Source organism: Dicentrarchus labrax, unplaced genomic scaffold, assembly GCF_905237075.1.
Source record: "Dicentrarchus labrax unplaced genomic scaffold, dlabrax2021, whole genome shotgun sequence".
NCBI classification, from domain to species: Eukaryota; Metazoa; Chordata; class Actinopteri; family Moronidae; genus Dicentrarchus; species Dicentrarchus labrax.
Genome location: NW_026136709.1, coordinates 18,869,162 through 18,888,875, shown reverse-complemented (window position 1 = coordinate 18,888,875; position 19,714 = coordinate 18,869,162). Strand labels below are relative to the sequence as shown.

Sequence of the window (19,714 nt, the reverse complement as noted above, 5' to 3'; positions counted from 1 at the left end):
AACACTGGATACCAAGAAAGTCCTGGATAATCATGATATTTATAGGGGGGGGACGCAAATGCGCAGTGGTGCAACAAAAAAAGGAGCTGTGGGAAACAAGTAACAAAGAAGTAACGAGTAGCCTAATAAATACTTTGGAGTAACGAGCCCCCGACACTGAGAGGAGAGAGGAGGGACCCGTGCGCACTCGCCTCCCCGCTGTTTCCTCCACCGGAGGCGGGCAATTAGAGCCGCCGGTCTCCAAGAAATAGATCCGCAATTGGTGGGCAGATGAATTAGTTGGCATTCACTCATTCAGTCTGTAAGGAGGGTGAGTTCGGCACGCAGGGGACCAAGTGTTGGGGATGTATGGAGTCACGACGCACGACGCAACGCAGTTCGTCATGACTTGAAGTGAATCACGATGGGATTTCTGTAGTGACGTGAAATTTAGGTTAGATGCAATTAGACATGGCTTCTGTGCTGCTTATGTACCAGCAGCTGTGCCATATAGCCGCTTACTGAAAGCACCTTTTTCACCATTTTTTCTTTATTTTTCTTTGCAAATTTCCATCCAAAGCAAGACTGCACCTGAACTTCCTCTTGCACTATATTTCCCCCAGTGAAGTGAGAAGCGTCGCTCTGTGTGTGTGTGTGTGTGTGTGTGTGTGTGTGTGTGTGTGTGTGTGTGTGTGTGTGTGGAAGCGCTGGCAGAGTGCGCCGGTGAAGTCAGTGAAGTGTTTGCGGATTTCTGTGGGAAGACGCTGCTTTTCGTGCACCTGTGGACGCCTGCAGAGACGTGGACGCCTTTTGTGTGCTTCTCCCACAAACGTTTTGATTTCTTTAGGGGGCTTTTTCTGCAGCATAACGCGTCTGTCGGATGCACGGCTGGATTTTGAGCAGTCGGAGAGCTCTGGTCAGCTTCAGCACCACATCAGCTTTGAACAGCTCCGGGTCGTCGCGTGTGGATGGGCTCTGTCGGTCTCCGTGTCTCCTGCAGCTCCTAACTACCGGCAACAATGGCATCACACGGTTTCTGGTCTCTTGGCGGAGATAATGCGGGGGCCAGTACCGGGAGTCAGAGCCCCAGTACGCGTGAGTGGCTTTTTGTCTTCAAAAAACCACCTCTGATGGACCGGGCGCAGCACTAATTCCAGTGCATTGTCTCAAAGCCAGTGCGCTGCAGTTGGCGTTACAGCCGCCGAGTGCCTACCAAACAGGCCTGCTGTATTTATATTCGACACATCTGCTTTTTACACCTTGTCTTTTTCTGTCTTGTTTCACCCCGCAGGGTGCAGGAATTTGGTCTAAAGGCTTGTTTTGCTTGCTACAACTTGCATGGCGCTCCTTGTGTTTCGGCTGCGATCTTAAAGTTGGACTCTGAACCTGAAGCCTGTTCATCCCTCATTTGATTTATCCCTTCTCTCTTCCAGCCAGGGCTTGGTGCCAAGCGGCGGCCCAGAAATTTTCCGGAGGAATTGGATCGAAATTATGTGGTATGTTGGTTCACAGCGGAGGGAGAGTGTGTATGTGTGTGTGTGTGTGTGTGTGTGTGTGTGTGTGTGTGTGGGGCCGGTGGGGGTGAGGGGCGAGGCGCTGGGGTGGGTGGGTGTTGGTGGGGGAGACGCTATTTAGGCGACGTGCCTCCTTATTTCTATCATTATATTTACGGCCTTGTCGACAGAGTAATAAAAATACCTCACTGCTGTTTTGTGGTGTCCAAAGCGCTGCTCAATGTCGGGGAAGTGGAGAAACCCGCCGATCCGGCCACCAAGCAGCCGCCACAGACAGAAGCTGCAGGCACCTGCGGCTGCAACAAATCCTGCAACTGCACCAAAGCTGCTGTGGGCTTCTCCGACCTCTATTCAACAGGTACAAAAAAGCATTGCTGTAAACCTGGACCTCTAACACTGGCGGACTCCTGGTCTGTCTAACTGAGTCTAAACTTGGCCTTGCCTCGTGGTTGTGGTGATTTATTCAGTGTAAACATGGCATAAATAAGCTATTTTTAATAGTAAGTGTAGGCATTCTTTTTCAAATAAAAGAGCTGTTTTAATTTATTGCATTTGACATTTTACGCATCCACTTTTTGTTAATAATCTTCATTAAAATGTCATTTTTATTGATTTTCCAAGATGTGATCCGCTTTATTCAATAAAATACATAACATGAAAAATGAAACAAATGGCAGAAGATGCGCCTCTTTGGGTGAAATAAATCATCTTCTGTATTTATACATCTACATTTAATATCTGCAATATTCAGAGAGGTGTGTTGCAGTGGTAGACTATTTGTGGAGAGGTCACCTTCAGCAGAATCTGAAGGTTTGAGGCGTTGAACGTCGCAGAAATTTAAAACTTCCTTCCATTTTTAGACCTGTAAAAATATTAAAAATCTGCCTTTTTTTTATTTGTGGGCCTTAAGGATAATTTCACACCAAAACGCTCCCATTTTAATGGCCTACACATATGCATCTTAATGTTCCAAGATACACGTTTTTTTCCGATCCTCTCCACAGATCCATCTTTTAAAGTCCCAGACATATAAATCACAAAATGTCTCCCCCCCTTTTTATTCATTTCTTATTTACAGACCTGTTACCTGCCATGGACGGTGACACCAAAACAATGACCTTCCTGCAGGAAGTTGTGGATATTTTAATGGCCTACATCGTGGAGTCTTTCGACCGGGAAACGAAAGTTATTGATTTTCATTATCCAAACGAGCTGCTCCAGATGAACAACTGGGAGCTGCAGGACGAGCCGGCCACTCTGGATGATATCTTGATCAGCTGTCGCGCTACCCTCAAATACGCCATCAAAACCGGTAGGCCCGGATCTCAGTGTTTGGATACCTGATCGATAAATAGCACTTCGGTTTTATAACTTTTTCCAAATATGCTTAAAACATTTCCAGTTTTAGCATGTTAGGAAATATTCACCACCTTTTTTTTAAATTACGTGTAGGCCTGAATTCTGGCCTGATTTGTGTTAAAAATGTCGAAATCACAATATATATTTAATATCTTACTGGAATGGACAGATAAATATGAAAACATGTGCAGGGAAAATAACTATAGCAGAGCCAGTGCAAGTTCTAATTTATCCTATAACACAGAAAATCCTAAAATACGTGACAGAAGATAGAATCTACTAGAAACCACTTATTCTTATTCTTATTATGATAATACAAAAGTCAGCACAAGTTAAATAAAATATTTTAGGTGAATACTATCTCTTGAGGATTATCCTACAAAAAATGAGACTGAAGAGAGAATAAACAGGGTGGGATAAAAGGAAAATAATAAATAAATTAATGATGTTTATTAAAAAACATCAACCTGGAAGTTGTCCTCCTTTTCCTCCTCCTGTCCACCAGACCGATAAATGCAGTGACGCAGTAAATCTGGCTCACCAAGTGGGAGATAATAGGCTAATAACCAGGATTCATAGGCCAAGTCCATTATTCTCTCCTGACTGACACATGTAGGAGACAATTTCCACAAAAAAAACAAAAACAGATATATTTTTTATAGCTTCTTTGTTAACACTTTACTTTAACCCCCTATTCTGTATTTATAAACTGTTTCTAAACAGGAATACATGGTTTATAACACACTATAATGTTGTTGTAAGCAGATGTAAGGATTTTTTTTTACATATCTTTTTATGTACAATATTTGTTAACAATTATAACTCAACCTATAAAGACATATTTTATATTATTAATTATATTATTTTATATTATTATTATTGTTTAATTATCTGTCTATACACCACCATCCAGTAGCTGCTGACAAATGCATTAACAAACATTTATCTGCTTCAAACTACATTATAGTGTGATGTAAACAGTTTATGTGTTTACAGTAAATGTTTATATGCTTCTTATAAATGCTAAATTATGGGGTTAGTAAAGTGTTGCATTGCATGTTTATAATATGAAAGACTTTTGCACGACCTTTTTAAAGTCACATTATCTCTTGTTTTTGTTTTTACTTATTTCCAAAGCTGCCCTGTGTATGATGTTGCCTGTATTATAAAACAAAGGTGCAAAAACTGAATTTTGGAGTGTTTATACCCTCCTCTAAACTCCTACATTTTCCATGCAACAGCAAATGTTTTCATTATTCCTCAAGATGATTTAAAACGTCACTGCAGCAGCGTTTCGAACCTGCAATTAAAGCATTCAGAAGATGACAGTTTCTGAGGCTTTTGCACAAACTCAGCATAAACACATAAAAAGCATATTTTAATTTTCCTGACACCAGATAAAATGTTCAAATTGCAGCCATCTCACACCCTTCCCCTCTCATTTCTCCTTTGCTCCTTTTCATTCAGCCCACCCCAGGTACTTCAATCAGCTCTCTACAGGATTAGACATGGTTGGACTGGCAGCCGATTGGCTAACATCCACTGCCAACACCAATATGTAAGTATGTGGCCTGTGCTTCATCATGATTTTAAATGGTGATAATGACAATGAATTCCATTTCCGGTCCACCCGTATGCACTCTGCTCTGCGTCTGCACCGGCTGATAGCAGCTTTTTTTTTTTTCACTCAATCACTGCGAATGAAAGGGGTGAAATGAAAGGCATACACCCCCTCTTTACTCCCCCCTCTGCACCCCTCCCACCTCTGCCTTTTATCCCTCCCCCTCACCTCTGATCCCCATGGGGATTCAAGGGGAGAAAATTAGCCTTTGAAATTAAATTCAGACTAATCTGAAGCTAATTTTGGTGTGTGTGTTTTTGCGGTGATAAACTCTGCAGGAGTCAGTCTTGGCAAATGTAAAGGGGGCTGTAGAATAAGACTGCTGTTGACGTTGAGGTTTTTTTAAATTACTGCAGCTAATACATCACATTTTAATGGAAAAATATAACAGGAGGCACATATTGTAAATTAACTTTTCAGTGCAGCAAGGATGATGAAAATGTGAGACTTCTGTACAACAGAGAGTACATTCGGGTCTTTTAAATGTAGCCGTGGAAAGAAAAATGTAAATCTTTTTGTGGATGTTTGTGCATTTTGTCCAAAAGCATCTCTGCAAATTTTGCCTCTTTAGAAATGAAAGTGAAGCCTGTAAAATCAACAATAATTCTACAACTTTAATACATAAAATATTGTTTCTATCTTTCAAGAATCTGAATCATTTACTGTTTGATCTACATCTGTAACAGTCATCAATTCCAGCTCTGAATATGTCCAGAAACAGCCAAACTGCAGAGGAAAAACGTCAGTTTTCGGGCTATTTTTCGGTGATGAGTCATGGCACATTTTGTGTAACCAGCAATCATGTGATGTCCCTTGTGTAACACAGGTTCACCTATGAGGTGGCTCCTGTCTTTGTGCTGCTGGAATACGTCACTCTGAAGAAGATGAGGGAGATCATTGGCTGGCCGGACGGGCGAGGAGATGGCATTTTCTCTCCTGGTATGTGAAGTGACGCCAATCCCACCACCCCTCTGTTTCACCGAAAATGGAACAGCCTGCCTGTGCATGTGTGTGTTGTAATGTGTCAATTTGCATTTTGATTATATAAATGGAACTCGTTTCAAAGCCAATTAGCATAAAATAATTTTCTTTTTCCAACTTGAGCCACAGCCCCGTCGCCCTCCAATCTTTAATTTCTCCCATGCATTTCTGTTTGACACATGATGACGAGCAATCATTGGAGAATTTAATGACAAAGGCTGTGATTGGTTCTGACATTGTGGACAGTGTGATTTTGGATGCTGTGTCATCGCCCCGATACGCTCTTGATATGCTGTAAACAAAGGATTTTTGTAATTGTTGTTGTTTCATTATTATTAACATGCACAGACATTTTTAAACTCTGTTACGCTTTGTGTAAGTTAGTATGCATCATTCCCATGAGACTCTAGTTGAGGCTGTGATGTGGCCTGACACTGTAAATCACTGAGCCCTGTCTGTCCTCTAGGTGGTGCTATTTCTAATATGTATGCCATGCTGCTGGCCCGCTTCAAGATGTTCCCTGAAGTGAAGGAGAAAGGAATGTCATCTGTTCCCAGACTGGTGGCCTTCACATCCGAACATGTAGGCATTTATGTCTCATTGTGGCTGCATTGCCAGTGTGTGTCTCACTGGATCAAATAATGAGTGTTAATCACAGTTTCCTTAAATCAGATGTTATAGATCTTCCTCTCCAGTGCAGGAATGACTTCAAATGGTGTTGCACATTAGCTGTTGCTGTGCTGGATGTATGTTTTTGAAGTGACTTTGTGTCACTTTCACACCACCGGCGCTGATATGAAGCTGACATTACGTGTGTCAGACGCAGAAGGGCACGAGGTGACTGGTGTGTCTGTCACATTATATGTCACCGCTTTCATGTTTAAAGGACATTTGCAAGATGCTGAGAGCAAAAAGCCATGAAATAACACTAACCTTTCAGCATCAAACCTAAATAATGTTATTTATATATATATATATATATATAAATATATTTCCAGAAGTGTTTCCTCCTCCTGTGATCTGATATACAGGCAGTTAAACACAGTCTCTCTTTCATTTGTTTGTTATCTTTCAGAGCCATTTTTCAATAAAAAAAGGTGCAGCAGCTCTTGGCATCGGGACTGAAAGTGTGATCTGCATCAAAGTAGACGAAAGGTAAAATATTAGAAGTTAGTATAAACAGTAGATTCCAGTGGTGGAAAGTAAATAAATGCATTTACTCAAATATCATTTTGAGATACTTACTAATTATTTTACATACTTTAGCAGGCCTATGTTCATTTTCTGCTACTTTATACTTCTACTCCGCTACAATTCAGAGGGAAATATTGCACTTTTAGTCCACTACATTTATATGTCAGATGTAGTTATTAGTTACTTTGCAGATGGAGATTTCACCTAAAACAATATGTCATAAGCTTATAAAATACACCCAGTGGTTTCTAGTAGGGGCCCTGTGTCAACTTTCAGATTTCCATTTAAGCCCCAAAAAGGGTAAAATTATCCAATATTTAACAAATAATAGCAAAGGTTTGACAAAAGTAAAACAAAAAAAACTGATTTCTTACAACCCCTTAGGCCCAACGCCTATATTGGGAAGCACTGCACATAAAGTGGTTAAAACTAAATCCACCATGCCCAGCTACAACAGTAAAATGCTGCACACACAATGATGAATCAGTATATAATAATATATCAAATAAATACTTCAACTGTGATACTTTAGGTACATTTTGAAGCAGGACTTTTGCTTGTAATTGAGTATTTCTACATAGTTATATTGTTGTATACTTTCATATAAATAAATAATCTGAGTATTGCTTCCACCGCTGATGAATTCACAAACACCTCGTGGCGACTAAAGCTTGTTTTTCATTTGCAGTGGTAAAATGATCCCAGCTGACCTTGAGAGGAGAATACTGGAGGCCAAACAGAAGGTAATGTGATGCACATTTACGGCCATAAATACTATATACAGATATGGAAACATATTAGCTTTGTTATATCAGTAGCTGCTTTACTGTATGTGCAATCTTTCTTTCTTTGTGCCTTTGCAGGGTTTTGTACCTTTCTTTGTAAGTGCAACAGCTGGAACAACAGTGTACGGAGCCTTTGACCCTCTCATCGCCATTTCTGACGTCTGCAAAAAGTACAACGTCTGGATGCATGTGGATGTGAGTAACACAAATTGACCCTTTATTTGGAATCTGAAGGCCGCAGACACAGATCTGCATAAACATCTCCTGCAGCCAACGTCCGCAATGCACAATATCTATCCACAGTAGGGGTTTTTAGTGAAGGAATGCATAGAAATACAGAGCTTACCAGTGAGTTTGACAAATCTATTATGTCTGTCTCGCCTCTAACTGCTTGCGGTTGACCCAGATAGGAGCCAGCCATTTCCTATCTAACACTGGGGATTAGAAAAACTGGAACAGAGGCTGTAAATCATCTCTTCCCCTGACTTTGCCATCATGGGCCCTCTCACTGAAGGAACTCTATCTATTAATGAAGGTGATTTAGTCCTGACAGGGGGACACCTCTATTAAGAGACATAAATGGCCTTATCTATCATTCCTCAACTGCCGAGTGATGGGAAGAAAACATCCTGCTTTGGAGTGACGGAGTGTGTGTTTTTGTGGATGCCGCTTCGTGTGAAATGCGTGTGTTTGGGGGCCTTCTTAAGTAAACATTATGAGGCTGGGAAATCTGGAAATGCCTCCACAGAAGCGTCTGACATTTAGACCTTTAACAATGTTTCAATTTAAGGTGCTGATCATCAATACTATCACTATATGTGACAAAGGATAAAGGATTTCTCCTCACAATTTATTCATCTAAGGGTAAAAAAGCTTCTGACAAATGAAGGAATGAGACCATTGTGTAAAACTAAAACTCAATCAATAGGATGGCAACTAACATTTATTTTCATTAACGATTAATCTGCCAATTATTTTTTAGGTTAATCATTTGGTCTTTACAAAAGCGAAAACCTAAAAATATTCAGTCTACTCTCACATAAGACAAAGAAAAGCTGCAAATCCTCGAAATGTGGTTTCATTGCAGGTTTGTGACGAGAGTTTTCACCTTATTTGAGATGGACAGCACGGCATGTCTATTATTATTATTATCATTATTATTATTATTATTATTATCAAGACTTAACAGTAGAGGTAGACCCGTACATCAGCCTGTGTAGCTTAGCAATGTGTTTGTACTGACTAGTTTAATTTTCAAATATAAAATGTCTTCTTCAGTACATCATGATCATTTGCCTTATAAAGTCCAGGACTGTTCAGGCTATAACTAATGGATGCCCAATGGATTTAGCATAGCAATAGCAAAATTAGTGGCACTAAGGCTGATATATCCTGATTTTTGCTCCCTAGTATGTAGCAAAGCTCTAAAAACCATTGATCCTACATTCCCATAATGCCACTTGATATTTTTTATTGTTAACCCTCCACACCTGGTAAATGTCACATCTCTAGAACTCCAGCTCCTCCAAAGAGACATAAGACTTTCTACAACTGTTTTCACAGGCCGACCGTTGAACTTGTATGTTAGAGAACTCATCAGTTTATCCTCGGTTGACACCTCGCTGCTAAATAACCCATAACTAAGTGTCACATGTTTGATTACCATCTGTCTGTCCTGTCAGGGTGCGTGGGGAGGAAGCCTCCTCATGTCCAGGAGACACAGGTGGAAGCTGGACGGAGTCGATAGGCAAGTGAAATATTTTTTTTTTTTTTTTGGGGGGGGGGGTAAAACACAAACATACAAGCTTTAGAAGCAAATGAGGATTTAAACTAATGATGCATGATGGATGTTTTTGTTCACTTCAGGGCCAATTCAGTTACATGGAACCCCCACAAGATGATGTCAGTCCCTCTGCAGTGTTCAGCCCTCCTGGTCAGAGAGGAGGTAGGTCATGTGAAAACAAATATTCACAGTATGTGACAGTGAAATATGATGTTTTCTTGTGGTGATGATAAACGTTCTGGATCTGGTTTCACAGGGTCTGATGCAGAACTGCAACCAGATGCACGCCTGCTACCTGTTCCAGCAGGACAAACATTACGACCTTTCATATGACACCGGAGACAAAGCGCTGCAGTGTGGACGCCACGTCGACATCTTCAAGCTGTGGCTCATGTGGAGAGCTAAGGTAAAGAAAAGCTATCATGCAAATTTGCTGTCTTGCGGATATTTTGCACGTAGTTCTTAAATACAGTCTGATTTTAAGAAGGCAATTGGATTTTGTGTTGATAGACATCCTGGACAATGGTTTCTTTTTTCATCTTTAACCAAAGCAATTCACAGAAAACAATATGGAAACCTGACTGAAACATATTAAAGTTTAAAAGTTAAAGATGCTACAAATAGAATTCATCTAATTGCATTTGAGTCAAACTAACCTGAACCAAATGTTTATTTTGTTTTCCATTCAAGTCTTGGATATGGGTTCTTAGACTAAAACATTTTGGACATTCATATCAAATTTTCCAGCATAAAAATATGTTTTGTAACTTATTATTATTATTACATTTCTCTAGTCTAATAGTTTAAGTATTTTCCTCAGTAATAAATGTTTTGAAGATTCCTCCGCATACCACTAGAGGCAGCTCACGTACCACCAGTGGTACACGTACCACAGTTTGAGAACCGGTGATCTAAATAAATGTTTCAAACCTAACAATCTTTTCTTTGACAGGGCACTATTGGATTCGAGGCTCAGATTGACAAGTGCTTGGAGCTTTCGGAGTACCTCTACAACAAGATCAAAGACAGAGAAGGATACGAGATGGTCTTTGATGGAAAAGTATGTCCACATTAAACGTTCACTCTCCACAAGAATAATTCATCCGCAGCCACATAATCAGAGAAAAGTAGCTAACATTAGTCCACGCTGTTTCTTTCACCTCAGTGTATTCAGTGTCATTGTGGGTGACTTGATTGGCACACTGTGTGCTCTCGCTTTGTGTTGGATGAATGCCATTTTTACCTCTAGCTGCCAGTATAATGTGCTGCTATTATGTTTAATGAATAGCATAACGGCCTGTAATTGCTCATATGCATATGAATAGCATGGTGTCTGAAATATCCTTCACCGAGCAAAGCTACAACAGCACAAACATATGCGGGTATGACGGGGTTATTAAGCTAAAAACTCTTTTATAAAAGAAGTGCTTGGACACCCAGAGTCATTTATAGTGAAAGCTCTTTAATGTTTCAAGGCTTATTGTTTTCCTGCTGAGCCACAAAAGGCTAAGAGCATCATAACCCAAAGGGTGATGGGAAAAAGCCAAGTCCTCTGGGCATTGGCCCAGGTGTTCACTTGTCTGTGCCTCCCATTGAGCCATTACATCAATCTGATGTTGAATATACTACCGCCGAACCAGCCCGGCTGTATAAATGAGGCTGGTGTGCATGGCTAGTCAGCTGTTGGTAATGAATGCTTTTCCACTCACATGCAGGCAGGCAGGCTGCTCCAGCAGGGCTGCACATGCCAAAAAATAGAGCTGTGTGGGGCTTTTAGACAGGGTATCTGAGAAGAAGGCAGGATACCTGTCTGATGCTTGGAACGCCTAATGGATTTCCTATTTGAGCTGAACAGAATCTGCTCTGGCTTGGTGAAATGGATGGGCTATGGCTACTTTAAGCACTTTTTATTTTAAGCTTTCTGTAGGACTTAGGCAAGAATAATTGGTAAATGTACAATATATATATATAGCTGTAGTTATATATATATGTACTGTGTATGTAATTCTTGTACATGTGTGCATAGGACTCAGTAGTATGTTTGGAATTAATATCATAATAATAATTCATTAATAATGAATGTATGCAAAATCATATCAGTAAATCAAATTGATGTTAATAGCCATTAACATGAGGAAAAAAACACTTTATTATTCTAGTGTCTTATAATGATTTTTAATTACAGTGTGCCTAAAAACATAAAGCCACTATGTGTAGGAGCCTTGTGTGATTATAGCATCTCCTAAATTATTCAGATGACCTAAACTTCCATTAAGATTTTTATTCTTTCGCCACTTGAGGGCAACCAACCACAAGCTGTGCCGCTCAGTCCGAAAACGAAACATTAATAGGTTACATTATCACCATATAAGGTTGATATGGCTAACATGTTAGCAGATAATTGCTAATTCACACACCCAGCTGACACCGAGCAACATTAGCATTCAGTTGGAGTCGTGTTTCTAGCCACCCAGCAGATGTTGTGGTGTTCTGTTTTGGTCTCCACCAACTAGTGTATTAAGTATTAAGTATTACAACTTTTTTTCTAAAAACAGTGAGAGAGCGGTAAAGTTGTGAGCCATACAACAAAAACAATAAACTAAAAGATGTAAAACTGAGGGGGAGCTCAAGAGTCAAGGTAATAATCCTCTGTAAGTACCTTTAATCATTAACTCACTAAAGTCAGTTAGAGCATGTCGGAAATTATTAGTTTAAATGAGACAGTACTGGTGATAATAATACTACCACAAGGACAAGAACTGTTCAAATTATTCACATAGTGGCTTTAATTTTAAACAGAATTTCTAAAAACAATAACACACTCATGTCACCATGAAACATTCCCATTGAAAGTCAGTAATATGTCATTATTTCCCAGCCTGAACTGTGCATGTTTTGCGTCCTCTCATCTCTTGTCAACTGTGTGTTCCTACAGCCTCAGCACACCAACGTCTGCTTCTGGTACCTCCCTCCTGGGATCCGCTACATGGAGGACAAAGAGGAGAGAAAGAAACACTTGCACAAGGTGGGTGAGCCGAGATAAGAAGCCTGACTGTAATATCTACCCAAAAAAAACACCTTTCACTACACCTTTCATTTGCCTTACAAGCCTGTCATTCCTATCCCGCTTGACCATCACATGTCCTCCTCATTAGGGACAACATGGATGTCCGCTTATACTCTGGATTTAAAAAAAATACTTTGCCATACACATTGGATATACTTTGTAAACTGTGGCGGTCTTAAAATAGGCTATGCTGTCACAGAGGAAGGGTATCACAAGCCAGACATAGAGGGATTGAGGCTATTCAGTTAGCTAAAGTGGCGGCCATTCAGAGGATCCCACAGCAGCAGGGGCCTACTAATTGACAATTAGGACAAACAGATGGAGTACGTGCCCCCCATACAAAGAGCTCTCTCCTCACTCTTTCGCTGTAAAACCATCAGCCATAAATCGTTGCCATGTTTGTCACAGCACATCAAATGGAGACGTTTCCTTTTGTTTTCCAAAGTCTGATAGAAAAAACACAGTGAATATGCTTAGCTGAACCTGAGTGTTTGGCCAGCTCGCTCTTTTCCACAGACTCTGACACTTAGATTGAGGGATGATGTAATGTTTCCCGATTAGCTCGTTGAGGAAAAAGCGTTCCTCAATTTCCACTTAATGACTGGAAAGTTGTCAAGACTGATTTGACAGTAATCTGCAGCAACTGATTGATTATTTTACAGAAACTGTAGGTCTGCCAACTACAACAGGACACCTGCAAGAGATTTAGAGGGAATGATTATGTGATGAGAAATACATTACTAGCCACAGCACTGCAGCCTGTATATATTGTAAGCCCAGTGGTGCAAGAAGTACTTTATTTAAGTTAAAGTGGCAATACCACAGTGCAGAAATACAAGTAAATGCATTTTAATTTAACAAGCCTTCAAGCTCCCAAAAATCATGTGCAATCAAGATAACACTTTTATTATATTTTTTTTCATGACTTTTCAGAGCAATTTACAACTTCATCACTCTAAGCATCAAAACATCACATTTATTAAGTTGATTTTTTAAGTTAAAATCAACTATAACAACATTTCTACAAGTAAAAAGTAGCACCGATATACTGAAGTGAAGGACCTCGCGCAGCTAACTACTCTAGCCGACCATGCACTGACATTGAACTGCGGTTGCTAGAGGAGTTTTAAAAGTCTATTTAAATTTTTCAACTTACTCTCAGTTTTATTAAAATTCCTACGAGATTATGCTGGACCTGGATGGCACTGTGTATGAGTCACGGTTAATTTGAGCCCTTAAGCCATAACTGCAGCAAACTGTCGCCTCAAGTTATGAATCTCATATCCTTCAGTTGATTATGCTTCCCACTTTAGTATGTACACTGGTCTGACTTTCTGACATATGATTTACTATAAAAATATATATTCTGCCTCAGCAACAGCTTTTTAAATTTGCAATAGCCACAAATTGCACCAAAAAAACCCCAAAACAAGCCAGAACGCAGTATGAACTTTGGTTGTGCATACTGCATTCTAGCTTAATAATCTGTGTGCACCGTACTTACTACACTCTGACATAGAAAGACAGCTAATTAGACAGCTAAAGTTAGAGGGCTATATCAAGTCAAATCTAGCTTGTGAGATAGTTGTGGCTAGCCTTGTTAATGTATTATATAGACTTCAGTAGGCCTGCTCAAGACAGATGAAAACATTGGCAAAAACAGAAACATTTGATTTCCATAAGCTATGGACTGTGGATAACAATAATAAGAAAATGGATGGCATTAGTTTTATGAGTTCTATGGCAGTGATTTCTGTGGTACAATAATAAGCTTAGAAAGATATGAAATTAAAGCCCCTCTAGGGGCTTTAATTTCATAAAGACAAGAACTAACCCTAAAATTATTTTTCAGAGACACATATAAGGAAATGTTTTTCCTCTGTAAAGTGTCAGTTGGTGTTGGTCACAACAAAGACTGTGAGTTTCAAACTTGTAATTGACCTGCCAGAGCTCATCACAGCACAGAATCCACATCGCCATCAAGACTCTGAGCACAAAATAAATGACTGTCACTGCTTTAGTCTCGGAGATAACCTCTCAACTTGGCAGCAGCAGTCAGAGTGCTGTGGTGTACCCTGCTGGTGTCAGATGTAGCTGTCACACTGGTGGGAGATAATGGACTACATAGACCAGGATCAGAGTAGTCTGGGGAGAAAATGTTTAGTTGCTGAAAAAGGAAAACGAAAAGGAAACAAACGCCACATAACAGACACTTTTTCAAAAGTCTAAGAGTCTTAGTCTTAGTCTCATTTTCTTTGCTTTAGCAAGATTTGGTTCATTTCTAGTCTTTGTAGCTTGCTTGCTCGCTATGTCAGCTTAAAATACATAAAACTATGCATTTTGTGTGTACTTTGTTGGAATTATATTTTAATTGAAGGACTGACTCTTAACATTTTCATACTTTTTAAGTAAATATATTTTGTGCCAACAGAGTTCAAGCTACATTGTTTACACCTCTGGCAGTTTAATAATGAGAAAACTACAGTACACAGCTTGAAGATGAAGCATTAATCAGCTGGTTTTATGTGCAAGGAAGGATTTAAGAGGGACAGATAAAATTTAAGAAATTCCTTTTCTTGTGGAGGGTCAACATTTTTAAGCATAGTTTTTAGCCAATCCTGACACTATGTTATCCAAGCCAAAACTTAATTGCACAACTTTAAAAGCTGCATTAAAAGTGAATGCTGTTACTAACTCAAATCTAGAGACGCAACTTGTTTTGCATTGAAAAACTTGACCCCACAAGCTCCTTTTATTAGTGATCCACTTTGTTTTGTACTCACATAGTAGATAGTCGCCTGGATGAACCAAACCAATAGTATAATAGAAACTGTCTTTATACAGTGTGCGACGTTCTTACTCATTCATGCTGTATTTTTTGGATCTTGCAGGTGGCTCCAGTGATAAAGGCCAGGATGATGGAGTACGGGACAACCATGGTCAGCTACCAACCACAAGGGGACAAGGTCAACTTTTTCCGCATGGTAATCTCAAATCCCGCTGCTACCTTCGAGGACATCGACTTTCTTATTGAGGAGATTGAACGACTCGGGCAAGATCTATAAGACTCATCTCACCAAATCCCTCTGTACTTTTCCCCTTGACGGATGAATTGTTTGTCGTGAATGTACTGGTAAACTTTTTCTTTTTGCTCTCTTTCCTCCAAAGTCACATATTTAAGAGTATATTTGAGAAAAAAGATATAGAGATATATCCATATATTATGTATTGTAGCTTTGCCGTGGACTGACTTGGTCCAAAGCTATGTAAAAGTACTTCTGTCTGCCATTCCTATAGTGTAGTAGATCCCAGAGTAGTGTACGTGATGTAACTTTATATGTACTTTTTGTGATATGAAATGCTTGTGCAATAGGTCGATGAGGAAGAGTTTATTTTTCAATCATTTCCCATTTGCCGAGTATGTTGTTAAGTGCCAAACGTGGTTGTGTTCTATTGTAACTTTACATTTTAAACTTCTGGTTTAAAAACTAAAAAAGCACTTCACCTTACCTCAGCTTAATCAACTGCCTTTACATCTGCGCATAGTACTACCACATATTGATTCTGGACAATATTGTCTTGACTGGTGATGTAAAACAGTACCAGCACACATTAAATAATATCCCAACCAGAACAGGCCATCATAAGGATTTGGAAATATGTACAAAAGAAGGCAAGGAAAAAATTTCCATCCAAATTGCACAACAGCAAAGTCAATTCGAAGCGTTTATGAAGCTGTGTTGGTCCATCGTGCATCACCTCGGCCTTTGACAGTTTGGTCTGCAGCTTATGATTCTTAACCTAATATTGTTGCTTATTATGTCTAACTATTTCTACTATTTTTACACGCACTTCTTTCTAGTGTATTTAAGGTGGTAAAGGCTTGTTTAACCCATTTTGTTTGATGTCACCAGCTACATGCACATGCACTAGATACCATTTCCAACCAGGCTGTATATTTAGCTGTGCTGAGTGTGCTTTACATGTTATAGTGATCTAAAATGACAATAACCAACACTTCAGAGGTAATGTAAAGTAATAATCCTTGAGATTTTCTTTATTTCAAACCCTTTTTACTACGATTAATGGCCAACATGCCCAACACAGCATTTGGTTTAATAGCCATTCAAAGTATTTGGGAATTTTTAACTGCCTCTCTTCATATTCATTTAAAGTGGCGGAGTCCGCCTTTTTCTGCTCAGAATAGAAAGGAATTTTTTATTTGACCTTACTGATAAATTCTGATAATGCAAAGTATCGTGTCGGAGAACTTGTGGCACAAAGATTAATTCAAAACCTTGTTTTTTTTGGTAATGATTGTGTAGAGGAAGCAAAGCTGGATTACAAACTGGGCAAAGTGAGCAACTGCCAATGGGCCACCAAGTAATTTGATTAACTGCAAATTTGCCAAAATGAAAAACAATTTCAACTGACCCAGCATTGTAATAACTTTGTCTTTTAAAGGAACCCTGTACCAAAGTCTAGTAGACCACTGCCCACTGATAGGTTACTCCAGCTTTGATGGGAAGATGCTTTTCTGGGCCAGTTGGCATCACATGACCTGCAGTGTCGACTGTGACCACTACTCCAAAAGCACAACATTGTTCCCGTTGGCTTGGTCATTTTAAATGGCAATCTGGGACCAGTATTACGTAAACCAGGACTGAAATTCTAAGGATTATAACTTTAAAGACGTGAACCTCTCATCTACAGTACCATAATGAGAGAAGCTATTTGTCAGTGGCGATTTTGGATGAGCACTTAATGAAAGATCGAGGATCATAAAAAAACTGGGAACAGGGCAATAATGGTGTTTTTGTCTGAATAGAGGAACTTCACCAGATTTGCAGCTACTGTATACCTGACATCACTTGCACTAAATCATCAAGGGAGGAGGAGTATCCCTTAGCATTGCAACTGAGATTTCTTCTTTATTCATTCACAAGCAATATTCGAGTATGGGTCCAATATATATATACCCTGCAAAATATCAAAAGAAACAGTGAATTCAAGTGTACAATAGTAAAAGATAATCAAGTTTCCTACTACGCACAGTAGTTAGCAAATAAAAAACTAAATACATGCTTACTGTAGGCAGGTTAGTTGATGGAATGTGAACCCTGATTCAACAAGCAGAGGTTCTGTAGCATTTTCATTAGAACAAGTTAGAAAAGCACAATTTGCTCAACATGGTCGGTCAGTGTACAATCACTTTTGATCATAGATTGTAAATAGTATTTCAAGATGTCCTAAGTACATATCTTTGTGTATACATAAGTGTATATAAGACATGTAACCAGAGACTATTTGTGAGGTAAAGTTATTCATATTTTCTCTATCTCCAATATAGATTACCTGTATTTTCATCCTGTTAGTCCAAAAAGGCTTTTTTTCCTGTGTGTGTGTATGTATGTATGTCAGATACTTGACTTGGTTTGTGACTCTTCTAGCTATTTCAAAGAAAACGTGTTTCAGGGACTGGCTTTAAAGAATCTGACAGATTTCAACTTGAAATACTTCCGAGTCTTGCTCAGAGACTCTGGTGTTTGGATTTTAAATGAATATGCAAAGCCATTTCGACTCTGAAGCAGTGTGTTTTTTGTGCACAAGTGATACTTGACAGTATGTGCCAATGTGTACCTTAGTGTGTTTGTAACTGTGTTGCCTTAGTATAAATTTGCCAGTATTGTCTAGTTTTCCTCCAAAAGGGAGGTTGTGCACTTTAGAGTATACACATGACCTAATAACGTGCAATGTCCAATGGTTGTTCATAAGTTGATGTTAAAAAAAAATTACTCAAAAATGTAACTTAAGCTCTTTGGTCTGAATGTGTCATGAATCAAGGGTCTGTTGGAAATGAAAGCATTTAATTTTTTGCAGTTTGTAGATATTATAAAGCTTCTTGTTTAACTGTCTTATATCCCAACAGAGAGTACCCTAGAGTTTAAAACACCTTTTAGATTTATTGATCGTAGTTCTGTTCATTGGCGTACACACTGTGACACAGACAACATCAGATTTATTACAGCGACAAAGGAATCTCACTGTGGTAGTCTTGGAAAGCCAGACATTTTGTTTCTCTTGCTGCTGCTGCTAGACTTGCTTCCTTTGCACGTGCATGCGATGCCTTGCCTATCCAGCTTGTTTGATATACTCCTATATACCTATTTATATATATATATATACATATATACAGTACGTGTAGCTCCTGTAATTAGCTTTAGTGTCCAATGTATAGCTTAGCCTGTAGATTAGTGCACTGTCGCTCTAGCCTTTACATGTGATCTGTGTGTCTTGGGCTTCCTGTAAAGTTTCTCCGTGCTGCAAGCATGCTAACCTCGCCTAGCATTGTATTCCTCTCCGCGCTTGATCTGACTATCTCTATCTTCTGTCTTTCTCTTCTGCTTGAAGACTGTCGCAGCTCAGAACGTAGAGTATTATATCTATATGTGTAGTCCCTCAGCATGTCTCTCTGAAAGCTCTTCTCTGCTCTGCACCTGTAACCACCTTTTTCTCTCTTTCTCTTCCGCTTCGCCCTCTGGTAGCAGTGACAATGTATCCTCGCGCTTTCCTCTAACGTTTCTTGGCTACCCGCTGTCGTTCTGTTTGTGTGTCTGAGACGGCATGTTGACTCGTGTCATGGTGTCATGACGTCACTGTTTTGGATTTTGTTTTTCACCAAGGCCCTTGACTCTATGGGATGTACAAGAAACAGAATGAACAGGATTTAGATTTGATTGTCCAAATACTTGTCCAAAGCAAGTGTTGTTAGCCTTTAACACAGACGTATAGGAAAGAATATACCCCGGTTTCTTGCATACAGGAAATATTGTTTGTTTATGAGAACAATTAAAATCCCTAGTACTCAGAGTGCAGGACATTTTCACTAAATATGGTGCAATTTTAAATCATGTATTCTGCAAACTGCTGTGCTAGCTTCTCTAAAACATTCATTTGTCCTGAACTATATGTTACTATTGGGAAAATAGAAATAAATATTGTCAAAACAAAGACTTTTGGGATCTTTTTTTCTTCTTTTATCCTTTGTCATGCATACGGTAACATTTTCAAAGTTAACTTTGTTGTGTTTCAGAGCTAGGGGCAGAAGCACTGTGTTACGTGAACAGAGGAGTTTAAATTGTTACATAAACTGGTGAGAAAATCCTTGAACATCAATGTGGGACATGAAAAGAGGCACTTTCACAGCACTACACAGAAAGGATGTGTCAGCGGTTGCAGTACAGAATTGGTCATGTTTATGTAATCTCTATGATCATTGTTTCAGTGCCTCTCAAATTATAAATTGATGCTAGTCACATTGCAGCACATCAGCATGCCGAACGAGTTTGTTATCATTGCCTAGAGCAAGGATTCTGCGTCCACACTGGACTCCAAAAAAGCAGCATTTTCTATAATTACATGCAATCCAGT

General features: G+C 39.4%; 1 protein-coding gene across 1 annotated transcript; it reads left to right on the top strand.

The window, feature by feature from the left end:
- Positions 1-225: 225 nt before the first annotated feature.
- Positions 226-19,294, top strand: gad2 (glutamate decarboxylase 2). The gene is made up of 16 exons (XM_051410826.1): positions 226-1,074; positions 1,413-1,475; positions 1,705-1,851; positions 2,572-2,805; positions 4,320-4,410; positions 5,300-5,412; positions 5,921-6,036; positions 6,530-6,609; positions 7,337-7,391; positions 7,512-7,628; positions 9,116-9,180; positions 9,300-9,378; positions 9,473-9,622; positions 10,169-10,276; positions 12,152-12,241; positions 15,175-19,294. Exons 1-16 carry the CDS (start codon positions 999-1,001, stop codon positions 15,346-15,348), a joined length of 1,758 nt encoding a protein of 585 aa, XP_051266786.1. The 5' UTR covers positions 226-998; the 3' UTR covers positions 15,349-19,294.
- The last annotated feature ends 420 nt before the right edge of the window (positions 19,295-19,714 follow it).

Bases quoted from the DNA above. Each gene is read 5' to 3' on its own strand.
- gad2 (XM_051410826.1), top strand. From the start codon at position 999: ATGGCATCACACGGTTTCTGGTCTCTTGGCGGAGATAATGCGGGGGCC. The intron at 1,075-1,412 runs GTGAGTGGCTTT...TCTCTCTTCCAG, and splicing joins GAGTCAGAGCCCCAGTACGC to CCAGGGCTTGGTGCCAAGCG. The intron at 6,610-7,336 runs GTAAAATATTAG...TTTCATTTGCAG, and splicing joins TGCATCAAAGTAGACGAAAG to TGGTAAAATGATCCCAGCTG.